This window comes from Littorina saxatilis, linkage group LG11, assembly GCF_037325665.1.
Source record: "Littorina saxatilis isolate snail1 linkage group LG11, US_GU_Lsax_2.0, whole genome shotgun sequence".
In the NCBI taxonomy this organism is placed as follows: domain Eukaryota; kingdom Metazoa; phylum Mollusca; class Gastropoda; order Littorinimorpha; family Littorinidae; genus Littorina; species Littorina saxatilis.
In genome coordinates, this window is record NC_090255.1 from 44,768,520 (window position 1) to 44,790,950 (window position 22,431).

Below are 22,431 nucleotides of genomic sequence, written 5' to 3' on the forward strand. Positions count from 1 at the left end.
GTCACTGTGATGAATCGTTTTGTTGTCACTGTGATGAATCGTTTTGTTGTCACTGTGATGAATCGTTTTGTTGTCACTGTGATATGAATCGTTTTGTTGTCACTGTGATGAATCGTTTTGTTGTCACTGTGATATGAATCGTTTTGTTGTCACTGTGATATGAATCGTTTTGTTGTCACTGTGATATGAATCGTTTTGTTGTCACTGTGATATGAATCGTTTTGTTGTCACTGTGATGAATCGTTTTGTTGTCACTGTGATGAATCGTTTTGTTGTCACTGTGATATGAATCGTTTTGTTGTCACTGTGATGAATCGTTTTGTTGTCACTGTGATATGAATCGTTTTGTTGTCACTGTGATGAATCGTTTTGTTGTCACTGTGATGAATCGTTTTGTTGTCACTGTGATATGAATCGTTTTGTTGTCACTGTGATATGAATCGTTTTGTTGTCACTGTGATGAATCGTTTTGTTGTCACTGTGATATGAATCGTTTTGTTGTCACTGTGATATGAATCGTTTTGTTGTCACTGTGATATGAATCGTTTTGTTGTCACTGTGATGAATCGTTTTGTTGTCACTGTGATATGAATCGTTTTGTTGTCACTGTGATGAATCGTTTTGTTGTCACTGTGATATGAATCGTTTTGTTGTCACTGTGATATGAATCGTTTTGTTGTCACTGTGATGAATCGTTTTGTTGTCACTGTGATGAATCGTTTTGTTGTCACTGTGATGAATCGTTTTGGAATACATGCGTTGTGTCTTGTGTTCAGTAACGTCACAAACTTGGTCCTGTTTCGTCCATCCGTCATGTTGTTTGTTGGCTCTTTTTGTCAGCTGTGGTTAACTGATGTAGCGGGCTTTAACCAGGTTTTCCTATTTTTTCCAGCTAGATGTTTTGCGTGTCACACGATTCCAAACACATGATAATATAGCTCCATAAAACTTTTGTGAAAAAGATATATTTACACCATTCATCGTAATTTCTGCAACTTGTCACTAAAGTGGGAACACATTTCTGCGACACCGGTTTGGTGCAAATCATGTGACTGGTCATGTGACGCGGCGGGATTACGCAAAGCGAGATTTTCAGCGTACTACTCCGTCACTTGATAGTTGTGTTTGTAGAAGTGAACACCTGACACCATGATTTCCAGTATCGCCCTTCTGTTTGTCTGCGTGTCCGTCTGCACTGCGCATCTGTGCATGCTGAGCCCTCCTCAGCGGTCAGCGCTGAACGACATCAACAAAGCGGGTACTTGCAGCGTGTCAAATGTGTCGTCTGCTCTTCCTGTCTTCGTTTTGTAGATGCATGTTTGTGCTATGTGCTCTGCGCCTCACGCCCTGTTTTCGTTTTGTAGATGCATGTATGTGCTGTGCGCCTCACGCCCTGTTTTCCTTCCAATTCATAGGAACCCACCCTTTAGTCGAAGACACCCGATTTAGGACTTCCCCCATTTTCAGACTTTGCGTTCACCCTGGATGTTCAGTTCAATCATAGCCTGTGTAAATGCAGGCTGTAAATGCAGGCTGTAAATTTACTTGCAAAAGACTTCCCCCTTTTTAAGACGTGATGTTCGCAGGGTTTTGGAGGTCTTGGTGAAGTTAGTCAAGTTAGAAGAGGAGTTCCACTGTATATAAATATAGAAGATGCAAAGGGAGTGGGTTCCACATAACCCCCCCCACACACACACACATGTAACACATGCACATGTATCATTTTACATAGGAATTTTGAGGGGAATGGAGAGGACACCATCTTTTTGTTTTGATCTTACTCAACTTTTATTTTCTATCAACATTGCTGATAGTGAAGGTGATATTGTTGTTTAGTAAATCTTTTTACATCCCAAAATGTGTGTGTTTATTTTATGTGTGTGTGTGTGTATTTTAATTTTTATGTGTGTGTGTGTGCATGTGTGTATTTTAATTTTATGTGTGTGTGTGGAAGGGGGGGGGGAGAATATTTGAATTCAGCAAGATTGTTAGTTATATGCATATATTTTTTAAGTACATTTTGTTAATGTTAATCATGTTTTAGTTTGTCATAATGTTTATGAGCAACCAATGTAATTTCTCAGATTTGAGATAATGAAGTTAATTTGATTTGTTTGTGTCCATATTGCAGGAAGCGACAGCTGTATTCTGCTTGACGGACCGTGCGGGAAGGTGACACCCAGTGTGAGCAAGCTCTTCTTACAGTAAGTCACTCACTCACTTAAAACTATAGTGTGTGCATTCATTTCAGGACACATGATTGCTCGCATGCACGCATGCTCACACAGACACACACACAGGCACACACATGTACACATGCATACACACTGACACACACACACATGCATATACATGAATGCACACATACACCCTGACATATACATAACCAATCTACATTAAATGTACACAAATTAAAGTTTGCCATTGACAAAAAACAACAAGAGGAATATATAAGATACTGGACAAAAGAAAAATCAGATACATATTCCAGACTTAAGTTTTATTCTATGATCAGTAAATCTTACGAAATGCAGTCATACTTAATACAAATTAAGAATAATAAACACAGAAAGATGTTAAGCAGATTAAGGACTAGCACACATTGTCTAAAAATTGAAAGTGGAAGACATCAGAATATCCCTAAAGAAAATCGTCTTTGTATTGAATGCAATGTCATAGAAGATGAAATACATTTTTTTAGATAAATGCAATAAATATGTTAAATTAAGGGATGAATTTAAAGAAGATGCTTCACATATCAATATGAAATATGCTAACAAAAATCCAAGTAACTTATTTTTAGAAGACGAAGTTCAAGTTCGTCTTGGCAAATTTGTTACGGATTGTTTTAGCATTGTATAATGCATTATTTGTTGTTTGTTGTGTCAATAACTTTACTGGTTCATGACAATAAACATTATTCTATTATTCTATATTCTATTCTATTCTATTCTATATACACCCTCAAATTACACCCAAATTAACCCCCCCCCCCCCCTCCCCTAGAAACGCACGTCCAAAGCATCAACAGGCATTTCATTGACCGAGAAAATGTAAAAATAACATCAATTAAATTGTCAGTAGTCACACACATGTTTTTGCCATTTGATTTTTTTATTTGACAGCTGTGGGGTATTTTAGTGGTGTTGTTTTGTTAATATACATGTATACATGAAGGTAACAGTATCATTTGATTTAAGGACCATTCTTGTATAAAATATAGTCAATTTTTGTAAAGATTTTAGTCAAGCAGTAAGTAAGAAATGTTAAGTCCTTTGTACTGGAAACTTGCATTCTCCCAGTAAGGTCATATATTGTACTACGTTGCAAGCCCCTGGAGCAATTTTTTGATTAGTGCTTTTGTGAACAAGAAACAATTAACAAGTGGCTCTATTCCTTCCTTTTCCCGTCGCGATATAACCTTGAACGGTTGAAAACGACGTTAAACACCAAATAAAGAAAGAAAGATTTAAGGACCAGTTTTTGTGTAGGCCAGGATTCGTCATTGAGTGAACACGGCCCCCATTTAAAACTCTCTCCCTTGTAATACCTTGTTTTCCCAGATTGTCTGTTCCTAACTTTTGCAAATCAACCCCCATTTCAAGACTCACTCCTTTTTTTTTTGAAGACCTGATTTTCTCAGATTTTTGAAGGTTTTAAGACGAGTGTTTCGATCACTGTAAAGAGATCGAGGTTTGTAAAATGGCCTATGTATAATCTTCTTTCAAGGACATTATAGTGACAAAAACATGTTGATCGAGATGTCTGATGGATATGGGTCAAGCTAGTAGCTTTTTGCATAACTACTCTAGTTCCAATAGTGTCACCACTGATAACAATTGATCTCATTAATGGAGACATCTGTGTTATGTTCTTGCATTGATTATTACTCATTCAGTCATAATACACAACTGTGACACAAGAAATAATACTAAAGTTACATTTCTTTATACATACGGGGGTGCGGCTTATAAAACGGTGCGTCTTGTAATCCGTCAAATACGGTACACTGATACAAACATGTCTTTTTTTTAAAAAGTTTTCTGGTTGATTTTTTTCATATTTTTATTATATTTTGCTTTAGTATTCATGTACAGTGGAACCCCTGTTAAAGACCACCAACAACAACAACAACAACCTGCACAAATCAGGTCTTAAAGACCACCAACAACCTGCACAAATCAGGTCTTAAAGACCACCAACAACCTGCACAAAGACCACCAACAACCTGCACAAATCAGGTCTTAAAGACCACCAACAACCTGCACAAAGACCACCAACAACCTGCACAAATCAGGTCTTAAAGACCACCAACAACCTGCACAAAGACCACCAACAACCTGCACAAAGACCACCAACAACCTGCACAAATCAGGTCTTAAAGACCACCAACAACCTGCACAAAGACCACCAACAACCTGCACAAATCAGGTCTTAAAGACCACCACCAACCTGCACAAAGACCACCAACAACCTGCACAAAGACCACCAACAACCTGCACAAAGACCACCAACAACCTGCACAAATCAGGTCTTAAAATAGGGGATAGGGGATAATTTACAACAGTTTTGATTAGAAAATGTGAGATTACATGGTCTTAAAAGGAAAATGTCTTAAATGGGGGGGGGGGGGGGTTTAGCTATCCCACTGTACTTTGTTATGAGGGGGGGGGGGGGGGGGTATAGCTATCCCACTGTACTTTGTTATCAGTTGTGTATGTCTGAGGTGGCCACTTAATTAATTGGTGTGACAGGTCCTGATAACTAACAACCTTTTATCTTGTTTGTTTGGTTTGTTTGGCAGGATGTTTGATTACTGTGCAGTATTACAAACCTTCTGCACTTTGCTCACCCAATTTTGCAAATCACTTTTGTTTTTGTTTGTATTGTACGATAATGATCATTTTTCTCTGTAAGTCGGATGGTTTTAATGATCATTTTTCTCTGTAAGTCGGATGGTTTTCATTGAACAATGGATCCCCCATTTTAAGACTTAAACAATCGGAGAAAATTAGTTTTTAAAAAGGAGGGACTCTTTGAATGGGGGTGAATTTAGAGAGATAATGAACAGAACATCTTACAAAACAGGGTCTTAAAAGGGGGTAATTGTGACATCAACATAAATTGTTTAATGTTAGATTGTTTTGTTAGTTTACCCACAGAAGTACAGTATCATGTATTTCTGATTTTTCTAATCGTTACTTTACAAATGCAAATGTAGATATTGGAGCTAGTGTTTGTAAAGGTTAGTTGCCTCTGCCTCTGTGTGGCTGAAACTGAAACTCTTTAGGCTGCTGTCAGTGATTGTACAATTCTGTAGCCTACCCTGAATGTCACCCAGCACCAGTTGTTGAAGTGCAAACTTTCACGCTCAGCTTGTAGCACGCAGCGATATTTAAAGGGAAAGAACTGTGTGTGCAGGGGTGGGGCCAACTTGACCGTGGTGTTCCAGAAGAACCTGGATCACTTCAACTCCGTCTCGCCTGTCAGTAGAACACAACACGTTAAAAGCTGATTGCTATAATAATGAAGAATGTCTCAAAGCATGGACCTCCGAAGAAAGTATTGTACTGTGAATTTGTGTTTGTGTGTGTGAGTGCATGTGTTTGTGTGTTTTTGTGTGTGTGTGTGTTTGTGTGTGTGTTTGTGTGTACACTCTTCAAAAAAAGTTAAGGATCACTTTTTTACAAGCACGCCACACAAAACAGACTAGACCGAATTCTTTCATTTTTTAAAAATTATATAATTGAACAACCAAGGAGTAATGACAAACAAAGCAAAGATCGAACGCGGCAGCGACAATTTAGCTAGAGTGTGTCAAACGTGACAACCCTCGAAAATGGAATTCACAACAATGTGAATCAGTGTCAATAACGCGTGTGCCCTCCGTTGTGTGCCAGGCATTCAACACATCGTTGGCGCATGGAGTGGATCAGGTTGCATATGAATACTCTGGGAACTCCATTCCACTCCTGCTGGAGCCATTGCAGCAGTTGACCCAGATTGGCAGGAGGAAGGTGATGTTGCTGTACCCGACGACAAAGCTCGTCCCACATGTGCTCTATGGAGTTCAGGTCCGGGCTGTTGGCTGGCCACAGTATCCTGTTGACCCTGGCCTGCTGGATGAAGGTGCTTACAGCTGCAGAGCGATGGGGTGGTGCGTTGTCATCCTGAAGAATCGCACGAGGGCCGATCGTTTGGAGGGCTGGAACGACCAGGGGTTGCAGGATCTCATTCTGGTGGCGGACACCGGTCAAGTTGCCCACTACATGGTACAGAGGTGTCCTTAGACGTGTGCTGATCCCTCCCCAGACCATCACAGAGCCTCCGCCAAAACGCTGTCGTTCCAGAACAGCGCCTTCTGCGAAGCGCTCTCCGCGACGCCTCCACACTCGGATGCGACCATCAGCAGGTTCCAAGCAAAAGCGGGACTCATCTGTAAACAACACCTGAGCCCACTGCTGACGTTGCCACCTCACATGTTGAGTGCACCAGGCTCGGCAAGCTGCTCGGTGATTAGCAGTCAGGGTTGTTCCTCGGACTGGACGCCTTACATGCAAGCCAAAGTTGTGTAAGCGGTTTTGGATCGTCTGACCACTAACAACAGTGTTGGTGGTAGCTTGTAGGCATTGCCTAATGTTGTTTGCCGTAGCCATTCTTTGTTGCATGGCCTGCCTCTGAATGAAGCGATTCTCTCTTTGTGTGGTGACTCGGGGCCGACCAGAACGTTGACGCTCCTGCACTCTTCCAGTTGCGTTGAATCTCTGTTTTAGTCTGATGATGACAGAGGGAGCCACTGCAAGCCTCTGGGCCACTTGCCTGGCAGCAACACCGTCTTGTAGCCATCCTATTGCCCTTCCTCTATCCAAATCGCTCAGTTTTTCTTCGTGGGGGCATGTTGCTACTGTGCATAATTGTGTCAGCTGGTGAGCGATGTTCATAGCCAGGACCCTGTTGTTGCACGTGCTTCACAACCTTTTGCCCTGGCATGCGTTCCGCAAATTTCATGGGGCTATAAAAAACACCCTTTTTTTTCCAAAATGCGGAAGCTTTTGAGAAGTCCCACAAAGGGAAATAACTCTGCCTGCCAAACAAAATTCTAGGTCAAGACTCATTGTTCATTTGTTAATTCAAACACATTAATCTTTTAATTATTATGTCGATGTTTAATTTTTCAATTTTTGAGTCACTTGAGAAAATGTGACTCTATGTAATCGGTCAGTGTTAGTCTGTCCGGCCGGCCGGCCGGCCGGCCGGCCGTCCGTAGACACCACCTTAACGTTGGACTTTTCTCGGAAACTATCAAAGCGATCGGGCTCATATTTTGTTTAGTCGTGACCTCCAATGACCTCTACACTTTAACGATGGTTTCGTTGACCTTTGACCTTTTTCAAGGTCACAGGTCAGCGTCAAAGGAAAAATTAGACATTTTATATCTTTGACAAAGTTCATCGGATGTGATTGAAACTTTGTAGGATTATTCTTTACATCAAAGTATTTACATCTGTAGCCTTTTACGAACGTTATCAGAAAAACAAGGGAGATAACTAGCCTTTTCTGTTCGGCAACACACAACTTAACGTTGGGCTTTTCTCGGAAACTATACAAGTGACCGGGCTCAAATTTTATGTGAACGTGACTCCCAGTGACCTCTACACTTTGACGTCTGCTTTGGTGACCTTTGACCTTTGGTGACCTTTGACCTTTTTCAAGGTCACAGGTATGCTTCAGGTATGCATTGTGTTGTGAATAGCAATTTCTTCCTGTCCATCTGATGCCTCATATAATATTCAGAACTGCGAAAGTGACTCGATCGAGCGTTTGCTCTTCTTGTTTATAATTAGATCCGTTTTTTCAACCGTTCCTTAACTTTTTTTGAAGAGTGTATGCGTAAGATGTGGTGTTGTGTGAGTGTGTGTGTTTGTGTGTGTGTGTGTGTGTGTGTGTGTGTGTGTGTGTGTGTGTGTGTGTGTGTGTGTGTGTGCCTACATGGTTCTCTAGCCTGTGTGTTGTCTGAATGGAATGATATAAAATGTATTTGTTTCTTATCATTCATTTTTGTGCATGTCTAAACTCTTTGACATCTGTTCTGTTCGACCCAGGGTTACTGGTCGGTGTCGATTGGCGACGAAGCGAATAACGGGACGTTCAAGGAATTGTACCGCACAGCCGACACCAGCATTCCCTCCCTTAGCCTTCTCACCGCTGTCATCACCGTTCCTGAACCCGTCGGCACCAAGTACGTCTAGTTATTATTGGGTTGAAGAGTGTAGAACCAGGTTTTGATAGACATGTTTGGAAATAATTTTATTGAGTTTGTATGGGTTGTGAAAAAGTGAATGCTCTGGGTTTTATAGTCAAACATTCCCATGTGATATTATAGGCCATTATCACCAGCAAGGGGTGTGACTGAAACATGTGGACAAAGAGCAGGTGTAGAAAGCTTGCCTCAACAAAAGCTAGAGTATTCACTCTGTTAGTTTCACAAGCCATACAAGCCCGGCAAACCTGACAAAGTTATATCCAGAGTTTGTCTTCCGGGCGCACAGTCGAACCTGCACAGCCACCACCTCTCAATAATGCTCACACGGCCACCACCTCTCAATAATGGCCACACAGCCACCACCTCTCAATCATGCTCACACGGCCACCACCTCTCAATAATGGCCACACGGCCACCACCTCTCAATAGTGGCCACCCAGCCACCACCTCTAAATAATGCCCACACAGCCACCACCTCTCAATAATGCCCACACAGCCACCACCTCTCAATAATGGCCACACGGCAACCACCTCTCAATAATGCCCACACAGTCACCACCTCTGAATCATGCCCACACAGCCACCACCTCTCAATAATGCCCACACAGTCACCACCTCTCAATCATGCCCACACAGTCACCACCTCTCAATCATGCCCACACAGCCACCACCTCTCAATAATGCCCACACAGTCACCACCTCTCAATCATGCCCACACAGTCACCACCTCTCAATCATGCCCACACAGTCACCACCTCTCAATTATGCCCACACAGTCACCACCTCTCAATTATGCCCACACAGTCACCACCTCTCAATCATGCCCACACAGTCACCACCTCTCAATAATGCCCACACAGTCACCACCTCTCAATCATGCCCACACAGTCACCACCTCTCAATCATGCCCACACAGTCACCACCTCTCAATTATGCCCACACAGTCACCACCTCTCGATCATGCCCACACGGTCACCACCTCTCAATAATGGCCACACGGTCACCACCTCTCAATCATGCCCACACGGTCACCACCTCTCAATCATGCCCACACAGTCACCACCTCTCAATCATGCCCACACGGTCACCACCTCTCAATTATGCCCACACGGTCACCACCTCTCAATTATGCCCACACGGTCACCACCTCTCAATCATGTTCACACGGCCACCACCTCTCAATAATGGCCACACAGCCACCACCTCTCAATCATGCTCACACGGCCACCACCTCTCAATAGTGGCCACACAGCCACCACCTCTCAATCATGCTCACACGGCCACCACCTCTCAATAATGGCCACACAGCCACCACCTCTCAATCATGCTCACACGGCCACCGTGCACCTCTCAATAATGCCCACACGGCCACCACCTCTCAATAATGCCCACACGGCCACCACCTCTCAATAATGCCCACACAGCCACCGTGCACCTCTCAATAATGCCCACACGGTCACCACCTCTCAATTATGCCCACACAGCCACCACCTCTCAATAATGGCCACAGTCACCACCTCTCAATAATGCCCACAGTCACCACCTCTCAATAATGCCAACACGGCCACCACCTCTCAATACTGCCCACACAGCCACCACCTCTCAATAATGCCCACACAGCCACCACCTCTCAATAATGCCCACACAGTCACCACCTCTGAATCATGCCCACACAGCCACCACCTCTCAATAATGGCCACACAACCACCACCTCTCAATAATGGCCACACAACCACCACCTCTCAATAATGCCCACACAGCCACCACCTCTCAATAATGGCCTCACAACCACCACCTCTCAATCATGCCCACACAGCCACCACCTCTCAATAATGGCCACACAACCACCACCTCTCAATAATGCCCACACAGCCACCACCTCTCAATAATGCCCACACAGCCACCACCTCTCAATAATGCCCACACGGCCACCACCTCAATAATGCCCACACGGCCACCACCTCTCAATAATGCCCACACAGCCACCGTGCACCTCTCAATAATGCCCACACAACCACCACCTCTCAATAATGCCCACACAGCCACCGTGCACCTCAATAATGGCCACACAACCACCACCTCTCAATAATGCCCACACGGCCACCACCTCTCAATAATGCCCACACAGCCACCACCTCTCAATAATGCCCACACAGCCACCGTGCACCTCAATAATGCCCACACAACCACCACCTCTCAATAATGCCCACACGGTCACCGTGCACCTCTCAATAATGCCCACACAGCCACCACCTCTCAATAATGCCCACACAGCCACCACCTCTCAATAATGCCCACACGGTCACCACCTCTCAATTATGCCCACACGGCAACCACCTCTCAATAATGGCCACACGGCAACCACCTCTCAATAATGGCCACACGGCAACCACCTCTCAATAATGGCCACACGGCCACAACCACTACTTAAAATGATCCCCACACTTTTAACGTATAGGGGGGAATCGAAACAAGGGTCGTGGTGTATGTGTCTGTGTGTGTGTGTAGAGCGATTTAGAGAAAACTGCTGGACCGATCTTCATGAAACTTGACATGAGAGATCCTGAGTATGGTATCTCCAGACGTTTTTTTCATTTTTTGGATAAATGTCTTTGATGACGTCATATCCGGCTTTTCGTGAAAGTTGAGGCGGCACTGTCACGCTCTCATTTTTAAACCAAATTGGTTGAAATTTTGGTCAAGTAATCTTCAACGAAGCATCTTCAACGAAGCCCGGACTTTGGTATTGCATTTCAGCTTGGAGGCTTAAAAATTAATTAATGAGTTTGCTCATTAAAGTTGTCATTAAAATCGATTTTTCGCAAACAGATTTAAAATTGATTGCATCATATTTTTCATCACATTCTGAATCTAAAAATATATAGATATGTCATGTTTACTCTTAACATGTGATCACAATTAACGAAAATAGATTAATTAGTCTTACGATTAAAATTAAAAAAATCGATCCAAAAATGATTTCATCGTATTCTTTATCGTTTCCTGATTCAAAAAACATATAGATATGATAGGTTGTATTCAAAACAAGCTCAGAAAGTTAACACGAATACAGACAAGAGGCGAAGCCTTCAAGGCTCACGTAAGAAATCGACAAACAGTAACACAAACTCAATCACTCCGTCACACATACACACACACACACACACACACACACACACACACACACACACACACACACACACACACACACACAGTAAGCATAGGTGAAACTATATGCAAGAAAGCGAGACCCTGGATCTGCCAAGAAGTCTCGGCCCGCTCACAATAACAATGACCGAGACTTTCAGTAATTCCTTTGCGTGACGTCTAACCCTCTTACGTCATAATGTGACGTCTTCAAATAGTTTCTATCACACACGTCGAACACTTTTGACCGAGACTGACGTAATCCATAGACTCGGAAATGTTAAAGTTTCTACCACAGACATACACACATACATACGCACGCACGCACGCACGCACAGACAGACAAAGTTTATCATCGCATAGGCTACACTTACGTGAGCCAAAAAGCGCACAGGATCATTACTGGATCGATGAGATCCACACCAATAAAGACCATGGAAGAAGTTGCTGTCATTCAACCCCTCAGTCAGAGGAGAGATGCCAAGGTCATGGTTCAGACAGAGAAATTCAAGTGCCTGCCTGCGCATCCGATGAAGAAGAGGATGGATAACCTGACAAAGAACCGCCTCAAGCGCAGCAGCTTCTTACATGAAAGCAAGAGACTTGCCAGAGAGCACCAAGCCTCTGTGCCTCCATCAGCACTACCAATCAGTTTCTCAGATCTGCCGCAGCCATGGAATGAAGACTACCAGAATCTTCACATCTCCACCACAGTCCCCTACGTTACCTCAAGAGATTCCCAGAACGACACTGCCAGGCGCACCCTAACACTCGCCATGATTGCTGAACGGTACCCTGAAGACGCCTGGATTCACGCGTATACAGACGGTTCAGCAACAAACGCCGTGGCCAATGGAGGAGCAGGTGTACTTGTCAGATCTCCTGAGGGGAACACTTCTACAGCAGGGATACCAACAGGAAAGTACTGCTCAAACTATGCAGCAGAAGTTCAGGCCATCATGCAAGCAGCCTCCATGATTCATGACTCGGAAAGCGAATGCCCCCAAGTTGTTTTCCTCTCTGATGCACTGTCTGCCTTGGAAGCCCTTGCAGGAAACAAACTTCCTCGTCTGATGGAGAAACTCCAGGAGCTTGCCAAGACTCGACGAGTAGTCCTGCAATGGGTTCCAGCACACTGCGGAATTCCAGGCAATGAAACAGCTGATGAGCTCGCCAAACTCGGAGCCAGGGAGGAACAACCAGACAACCCGGTCAGCTTCGCTGAAAAGAAAACCCTCGTGAAGGCAGCAATGCGACCACAATCCACGAGAGACGCATATCATCTCCTAGAACGATGGCAGCAAGTAGTGATCATGCGACTACGAACTGGTCACTGTCGCCTCAACGCCCACATGTTCAGGAAGCTGAAGCTGACCCCATCACCAACCTGTCCCTGTGGTCTGGAAGACCAGACTCCAGAACATGTCTTAATGACATGCCCCCAACTCAAACCAATCAGAGACAAAGTGTGGCCAGCATCAGTCCCTCTCCGCACCAAACTCTATGGGAGCAGACAAGACCTGGAAGCCACGACGTCATTCGTCTCGCAGACTAAACTGATGGTGTGACGGCAAACGCAAGAAGAAGAAGAAGAAAAGCGCACTTTCCTGCTTAGCACAATACGCTACCGCGCTATTCTGGCGTGTCAATATCACTGCGTTTTGCTCGTGGGAGATGAGCGATTTCCTTCTAGCGGGGATTGACGAAGCTGTGCTGTCTTGGTGAAAAAAATACAGTGCGTTCAGTTTCATTCCGTGAGTTTGACAGCTTGACTAAAAGTAGTAATTTCACCTTACGCGACTTGTTCTTTTTTGATGTAATTCAGTTTTGCTACTTTTTGTGTGTAATACTGGGTCGTTCTTTTTTTCAGAGGGGAACATATGGTGCTTCAGGTAAGTTATGTGACTGTGAGATGTTTTTAGTGACGGGGGGTGGGGGGGTGGGTGGGATTGTGTACATGGGGAGACGGGGGGGGGGGGGGGTTAAGGGGGAGACGTTTGGGGGGAGACGGGTGGGGGTTAGGGGGGAGACAGGTAGGGGTGTTTCAGAGAGGGGACTGGGTGTCATTTTGTTTTATTTTAACTTTTTAGTCCAGGAGGCCCCTTTTATTATATTTAGTCAAGTTTTGACTAAATATTTTAACATCGAGGGGGAATCGAAACGAGGGTCGTGGTGTATGTGCGTGTGTGTGTGTGTGCGTGTGTGTGTGTGTGTAGAGCGATTCAGACTAAACTACTGGACCGATCTTTATGAAATTTGACATGAGAGTTCCTGGGTATGATATCCCCATACGTTTTTGAGTCACTTGAGAAAAAGTGACTCTATGTAATCGGTCAGTGTTAGTCTGTCCGGCCGGCCGTCCGGCCGGCCGTCCGGCCGGCCGTCCGTAGACACCACCTTAACGTTGGACTTTTCTCGGAAACTATCAAAGCGATCGGGCTCATATTTTGTTTAGTCGTGACCTCCAATGACCTCTACACTTTAACGATGGTTTCGTTGACCTTTGACCTTTTTTCAAGGTCACAGGTCAGCGTCAAAGGAAAAATTAGACATTTTATATCTTTGACAAAGTTCATCGGATGTGATTGAAACTTTGTAGGATTATTCTTTACATCAAAGTATTTACATCTGTAGCCTTTTACGAACGTTATCAGAAAAACAAGGGAGATAACTAGCCTTTTCTGTTCGGCAACACACAACTTAACGTTGGGCTTTTCTCGGAAACTATAAAAGTGACCGGGCTCAAATTTTATGTGAACGTGACTCATTGTGTTGTGAATAGCAATTTCTTCCTGTCCATCTGACGCCTCATATAATATTCAGAACTGCGAAAGTGACTCGATCGAGCGTTTGCTCTTCTTGTTTTCATTTTTTTGATAAATGTCTTTGATGACGTCATATCCGGCTTTTCGTGAAAGTTGAGGCGGCACTGTCACGCCCTCATTTTTCAACCAAATTGGTTGAAATTTTGGTCAAGTAATCTTCGACGAAGCCCGGGGTTCGGTATTGCATTTCAGCTTGGTGGCTTAAAAATTAATTAATGACTTTGGTCATTAAAAATCTGAAAATTGTAAAAAAAAATAAAAATTTATAAAACGATCCAAATTTACGTTTATCTTATTCTCCATCATTTGCTGATTCCAAAAACATATAAATATGTTATATTTGGATTAAAAACAAGCTCTGAAAATTAAATATATAAAAATTATTATCAAAATTAAATTGTCCAAATCAATTTAAAAACACTTTCATCTTATTCCTTGTCGGTTCCTGATTCCAAAAACATATAGATATGATATGTTTGGATTAAAAACACGCTCAGAAAGTTAAAACAAAGAGAGGTACAGAAAAGCGTGCTATCCTTCTTAGCGCAACTACTACCCCGCTCTTCTTGTCAATTTCACTGCCTTTGCCATGAGCGGTGGACTGACGATGCTACGAGTATACGGTCTTGCTGAAAAATGGCAGCTACTTGACTAAATATTGTATTTTCGCCTTACGCGACTTGTTTACTACTCCAAATGATCCCGACACTTTTTTTATTTTATATAATTCACAGTTTTGGTATGTTCCGTAGGGAGGTGATCAAGACAGGTTGGACTGTAATTTAATTGTTCCCAACAGTGAGGGGGGGGGAAGGAGGGGAGGAAAAGGGAAGGGAGGTGTGCATGTGTCTCTCTGTTTGTCTGTTTATCTGTGGCGCGTGTGTGTGTGTGTGTGTGTCTGACATGTGTGTGTGTGTTAGTCTGTCTGTCTGTCTGTCTGACATGTGTGTGTGTCAGGATGTATGCTGTTAAAACGGGTGGGTGATGAAAGCTGAAAATGTGAAAACACACATGGTTCTGTTTCATGGCAGTGAGGATAGTGTGTGTATATGACACATCAGCAGCACCTACCGCCATGTTACAATGTTTGTGATGTCATTACAGACACAGTACGTGACCAAGAACCCCAAGGCGCCCCCTGTGTTACAATGTTTGTGATATCATGACAGACACAGTACGTGACCAAGAATCCCAAGGCGCCTCCTGTGTTACAATGTTTGTGATATCATTACAGACACAGTACGTGACCAAGAACCCCAAGGCGCCTCCTGTGTTACAATGTTTGTGATATCATTACAGACACAGTACGTGACCAAGAACCCCAAGGCGCCTCCTGTGTTACAATGTTTGTGATATCATGACAGACACAGTACGTGACCAAGAACCCCAAGGCGCCTCCTGTGTTACAATGTTTCTCATATCATGACAGACACAGTACGTGACCAAGAACCCCAAGGCGCCCCCTGTGTTACAATGTTTCTCATATCATGACAGACACAGTACGTGACCAAGAACCCCAAGGCGCCTCCTGTGTTACAATGTTTGTGATATCATGACAGACACAGTACGTGACCAAGAACCCCAAGGCGCCTCCTGTGTTACAATGTTTGTGATATCATGACAGACACAGTACGTGACCAAGAACCCCAAGGCGCCTCCTGTGTTACAATGTTTGTGATATCATGACAGACACAGTACGTGACCAAGAACCCCAAGGCGCCTCCTGTGTTACAATGTTTGTGATGTCATTACAGACACAGTACGTGACCAAGAACCCCAAGGCGCCTCCTGTGTTACAATGTTTGTGATATCATGACAGACACAGTACGTGACCAAGAACCCCAAGGCGCCTCCTGTGTTACAATGTTTGTGATATCATGACAGACACAGTACGTGACCAAGAACCCCAAGGCGCCTCCTGTGTTACAATGTTTGTGATGTCATTACAGACACAGTACGTGACCAAGAACCCCAAGGCGCCTCCTGTGTTACAATGTTTGTGATATCATGACAGACACAGTACGTGACCAAGAACCCCAAGGCGCCTCCTGTGTTACAATGTTTGTGATATCATGACAGACACAGTACGCGACCAAGAACCCCAAGGCGCCTCCTGTGTTACAATGTTTGTGATATCATGACAGACACAGTACGTGACCAAGAACCCCAAGGCGCCTCCTGTGTTACAATGTTTGTGATGTCATTACAGACACAGTACGTGACCAAGAACCCCAAGGCGCCTCCTGTGTTACAATGTTTGTGATATCATGACAGACACAGTACGTGACCAAGAACCCCAAGGCGCCCCCTGTGTTACAATGTTTGTGATGTCATTACAGACACAGTACGTGACCAAGAACCCCAAGGCGCCCCCTGTGTTACAATGTTTGTGATATCATGACAGACACAGTACGTGACCAAGAACCCCAAGGCGCCCCCTGTGTTACAATGTTTGTGATATCATTACAGACACAGTACGTGACCAAGAACCCCAAGGCGCCTCCTGTGTTACAATGTTTGTGATGTCATTACAGACACAGTACGTGACCAAGAACCCCAAGGCGCCTCCTGTGTTACAATGTTTGTGATATCATTACAGACACAGTACGTGACCAAGAACCCCAAGGCGCCTCCTGTGTTACAATGTTTGTGATATCATGACAGACACAGTACGTGACCAAGAACCCCAAGGCGCCTCCTGTGTTACAATGTTTGTGATATCATGACAGACACAGTACGTGACCAAGAACCCCAAGGCGCCTCCTGTGTTACAATGTTTCTCATATCATGACAGACACAGTACGTGACCAAGAACCCCAAGGCGCCTCCTGTGTTACAATGTTTCTCATATCATGACAGACACAGTACGTGACCAAGAACCCCAAGGCGCCTCCTGTGTTACAATGTTTCTCATATCATTACAGACACAGTACGTGACCAAGAACCCCAAGGCGCCTCCTGTGTTACAATGTTTGTGATGTCATTACAGACACAGTACGTGACCAAGAACCCCAAGGCGCCTCCTGTGTTACAATGTTTGTGATATCATGACAGACACAGTACGTGACCAAGAACCCCAAGGCGCCTCCTGTGTTACAATGTTTGTGATATCATGACAGACACAGTACGTGACCAAGAACCCCAAGGCGCCTCCTGTGTTACAATGTTTGTGATGTCATTACAGACACAGTACGTGACCAAGAACCCCAAGGCGCCTCCTGTGTTACAATGTTTGTGATGTCATTACAGACACAGTACGTGACCAAGAACCCCAAGGCGCCTCCTGTGTTACAATGTTTGTGATATCATGACAGACACAGTACGTGACCAAGAACCCCAAGGCGCCCGCTGTGTTACAATGTTTGTGATATCATTACAGACACAGTACGTGACCAAGAACCCCAAGGCGCCTCCTGTGTTACAATGTTTGTGATATCATTACAGACACAGTACGTGACCAAGAACCCCAAGGCGCCTCCTGTGTTACAATGTTTGTGATATCATTACAGACACAGTACGTGACCAAGAACCCCAAGGCGCCTCCTGTGTTACAATGTTTGTGATATCATTACAGACACAGTACGTGACCAAGAACCCCAAGGCGCCTCCTGTGTTACAATGTTTGTGATATCATTACAGACACAGTACGTGACCAAGAACCCCAAGGCGCCTCCTGTGTTACAATGTTTGTGATATCATTACAGACACAGTACGTGACCAAGAACCCCAAGGCGCCTCCTGTGTTACAATGTTTGTGATATCATTACAGACACAGTACGTGACCAAGAACCCCAAGGCGCCTCCTGTGTTACAATGTTTGTGATATCATTACAGACACAGTACGTGACCAAGAACCCCAAGGCGCCTCCTGTGTTACAATGTTTGTGATATCATTACAGACACAGTACGTGACCAAGAACCCCAAGGCGCCTCCTGTGTTACAATGTTTGTGATATCATTACAGACACAGTACGTGACCAAGAACCCCAAGGCGCCTCCTGTGTTACAATGTTTGTGATATCATTACAGACACAGTACGTGACCAAGAACCCCAAGGCGCCTCCTGTGTTACAATGTTTGTGATATCATTACAGACACAGTACGTGACCAAGAATCCCAAGGCGCCTCCTGTGTTACAATGTTTGTGATATCATTACAGACACAGTACGTGACCAAGAACCCCAAGGCGCCTCCTGTGTTACAATGTTTGTGATATCATTACAGACACAGTACGTGACCAAGAACCCCAAGGCGCCTCCTGTGTTACAATGTTTGTGATATCATTACAGACACAGTACGTGACCAAGAACCCCAAGGCGCCTCCTGTGTTACAATGTTTCTGATATGATTACAGACACAGTACGTGACCAAGAACCCCAAGGCGCCCCCTGTGTTACAATGTTTGTGATATCATGACAGACACAGTACGTGACCAAGAACCCCAAGGCGCCTCCTGTGTTACAATGTTTGTGATATCATTACAGACGCAGTACGTGACCAAGAACCCCAAGGCGCCTCCTGTGTTACAATGTTTGTGATATCATGACAGACACAGTACGTGACCAAGAACCCCAAGGCGCCTCCTGTGTTACAATGTTTGTGATATCATGACAGACACAGTACGTGACCAAGAACCCCAAGGCGCCCCCTGTGTTACAATGTTTGTGATATCATTACAGACACAGTACGTGACCAAGAACCCCAAGGCGCCTCCTGTGTTACAATGTTTGTGATGTCATTACAGACACAGTACGTGACCAAGAACCCCGAGGCGCCCCCTGTGTTACAATGTTTGTGATGTCATGACAGACACAGTACGTGACCAAGAACCCCAAGGCGCCTCCTGTGTTACAATGTTTGTGATGTCATTACAGACACAGTACGTGACCAAGAACCCCAAGGCGCCTCCTGTGTTACAATGTTTGTGATGTCATTACAGACACAGTACGTGACCAAGAATCCCAAGGCGCCTCCTGTGTTACAATGTTTGTGATATCATTACAGACACAGTACGTGACCAAGAACCCCAAGGCGCCTCCTGTGTTACAATGTTTGTGATATCATTACAGACACAGTACGTGACCAAGAACCCCAAGGCGCCTCCTGTGTTACAATGTTTGTGATATCATGACAGACACAGTACGTGACCAAGAACCCCAAGGCGCCTCCTGTGTTACAATGTTTGTGATATGATTACAGACGCAGTACGTGACCAAGAACCCCGAGGCGCCTCCTGTGTTACAATGTTTGTGATATCATGACAGACACAGTACGTGACCAAGAACCCCAAGGCGCCTCCTGTGTTACAATGTTTGTGATATCATTACAGACACAGTACGTGACCAAGAACCCCAAGGCGCCTCCTGTGTTACAATGTTTGTGATATCATTACAGACACAGTACGTGACCAAGAACCCCAAGGCGCCTCCTGTGTTACAATGTTTGTGATATCATTACAGACACAGTACGTGACCAAGAACCCCAAGGCGCCTCCTGTGTTACAATGTTTGTGATATCATTACAGACACAGTACGTGACCAAGAACCCCAAGGCGCCTCCTGTGTTACAATGTTTGTGATATCATTACAGACACAGTACGTGACCAAGAACCCCAAGGCGCCTCCTGTGTTACAATGTTTCTGATATGATTACAGACACAGTACGTGACCAAGAACCCCAAGGCGCCCCCTGTGTTACAATGTTTGTGATGTCATGACAGACACAGTACGTGACCAAGAACCCCAAGGCGCCCCCTGTGTTACAATGTTTGTGATATCATTACAGACACAGTACGTGACCAAGAACCCCAAGGCGCCTCCTGTGTTACAATGTTTGTGATATCATGACAGACACAGTACGTGACCAAGAACCCCAAGGCGCCCCCTGTGTTACAATGTTTGTGATATCATTACAGACACAGTACGTGACCAAGAATCCCAAGGCGCCTCCTGTGTTACAATGTTTGTGATATCATTACAGACACAGTACGTGACCAAGAACCCCAAGGCGCCTCCTGTGTTACAATGTTTGTGATATCATTACAGACACAGTACGTGACCAAGAACCCCAAGGCGCCCCCTGTGTTACAATGTTTGTGATATCATGACAGACACAGTACGTGACCAAGAACCCCAAGGCGCCTCCTGTGTTACAATGTTTGTGATATCATTACAGACACAGTACGTGACCAAGAACCCCAAGGCGCCCCCTGTGTTACAATGTTTGTGATATCATTACAGACACAGTACGTGACCAAGAACCCCAAGGCGCCTCCTGTGTTACAATGTTTGTGATATCATTACAGACACAGTACGTGACCAAGAACCCCAAGGCGCCTCCTGTGTTACAATGTTTGTGATATCATTACAGACACAGTACGTGACCAAGAACCCCAAGGCGCCTCCTGTGTTCTACCAGTGTGCCGACATCGTCATCATGAAGAGAAACTAGACTCCATGTCCCTGACACAAGTCTCTTTTTCAAGATCATGAGTGTCTGTAAAGGCTTTAATTATTCTATGCAATATCTATCTCATTTGATCAATGTTTTGTGTGTGTTTTTAAAATTATTTTTGTTTTTTTTACATTTTTGACTTGCCGTTAAGTGTTGCCCCTGATATTACCAGAATATTTGTCTCCCTTGTTTGTATTTGATCTTCATCTTTTTCTAATTTCATTGAAAAATAGTTTCATTTTTGTTTAGTCTTTGTGTTCGTTGTTCATGGTGTTGTTGTTGTAAGTGGTCATATTGGTGCCTGAAATGTGTGATGACATTCCAAAGTTGCAGTTGAGTGTTGTTGTGTTGTGGTGCACGTGTGGAGTGGTGTGGAGTGTTGTGTGGTGTGATGTAGAATTTCAATTAGCTGCGCTTCAGGGAAACGCTCGCCCAGGTTCATGACATTGAGCATTCTGAATGAGTGAGCATCATTTTCAAGAACATTATTCAATTTCAGAAAAAAAAGTCAGCTGCAGTCCTTGTTCGGTTTGACTCAAATATGAACCGAATACATCTCTTCTGTGTAGTCTATGCACAGACAGGTAGAAAGCTGTGAATAGTGTTTCTCAAAATTGCTGACAATTTACGTTTCCTTGTCTGTAAGCAGAGGAGTTTTCTTTGATTACAATATGTTTCTCTTACCTCAGTCCCTCTCTCCCCCCTCTACCCCCCCCCCCTCTCCCGCCCCACCCCACCCCATCTCCCGTGTCTTGAGTGCGATCTCAACCCTTCATATCTGTGACAAGCACAAAACCTGCTATCTGAGCAATCCTTCTTGTAGTCTTTCCAGAAAAAGTAATACTGTCAAAACGATGTATCATTTTTGTTTGCATTGAAAGATATTTTGTACTCAGATTTTTTAATAAAGATATTATTTTCAAGAGAAATGGGCGCACATTTTCTCATTTTTTGAGTGCCCGAATGTGTGTGTGTGTGTGTGTGTGTGTGTGTGTGCGTGTTTGTCTGTGTCTGTGTGAATGTAAATATACATATATATGCGTGTGTGAGTGTGTGTGTGAAAGAAAGGGGAGAGTGTGTGTGAGAGGGGTGTGTGAGAGGGGTGTGTGTTTGAACTCGAGACTTCAAGGATTTCTTCAAGTAACAATCATACATTGCCCAATTGGACACCAAGAGGTACAGTTACAATCATACATTGCTCAATTGGTCATCCAAGAGGTACAGTTACAATCATACATTGTACAATTGGTCATCCAAGAGGTATAGTCCTTACGGCAGGGCAATAACCCCTTGAAAAATACCTCGGAAAATGTTTTAATGGTTTTGGGTAGTTTAACTCCTGAAGTTTACAAATCCGCAGGATGACATCTTTAAATCCTTGGGCAAATTGAGACAAAATTAATTATAGGAAAATTAGCAAATGTTGATTTTTTTGTTTAGACACAAAAGGCATTCCATAGAAAAAAGGGCTAGAATGGCGTCATAACTTTATGACGTCGGGAAAACGTAATGAGTAATATGACGACACGTACAGTATGGCCTGTAGTGCTGTCCGTGTCCGTACTTGAGCTCCTCTTCCAAGACAAAAAACAAAGGCATTTGACGTGTTTCATTCTGCTAAATGGAAACAATTTGCACATGAGTGTGTATGGAATTACATCCAGGCTGAGAAGATGTGAAACCTGTGTTATTCGTGGACTTGCGATTAGTGCGTATGGTGTTCCAAAGCACAGGTTTCACTGT

The 22,431-nt window shown here is 44.1% G+C and overlaps 1 protein-coding gene across 3 annotated transcripts; it reads left to right on the forward strand.

Moving 5' to 3' along the window:
• Nucleotides 1–870: 870 nt before the first annotated feature.
• LOC138980576 (uncharacterized) lies at nt 871–21,617 on the forward strand. Of its 3 annotated transcripts, none has more exons than XM_070353471.1 (6): nt 871–1,258; nt 2,132–2,204; nt 5,422–5,485; nt 8,103–8,239; nt 13,281–13,302; nt 15,340–15,436. In XM_070353471.1, the coding sequence occupies exons 1-6, from the start codon at nt 1,150–1,152 to the stop codon at nt 15,391–15,393; spliced, it is 459 nt and encodes a 152-aa protein (XP_070209572.1). In that variant the 5' UTR covers nt 871–1,149; the 3' UTR covers nt 15,394–15,436. The 3 variants fall into 3 exon arrangements, with proteins under 3 accessions (XP_070209572.1, XP_070209571.1, XP_070209570.1); XM_070353470.1 differs by having other exon boundaries at nt 877–1,258; nt 15,405–15,519; XM_070353469.1 differs by lacking the exon at nt 15,340–15,436 and adding an exon at nt 20,605–21,617 and having other exon boundaries at nt 1,032–1,258.
• The last annotated feature ends 814 nt before the right edge of the window (nt 21,618–22,431 follow it).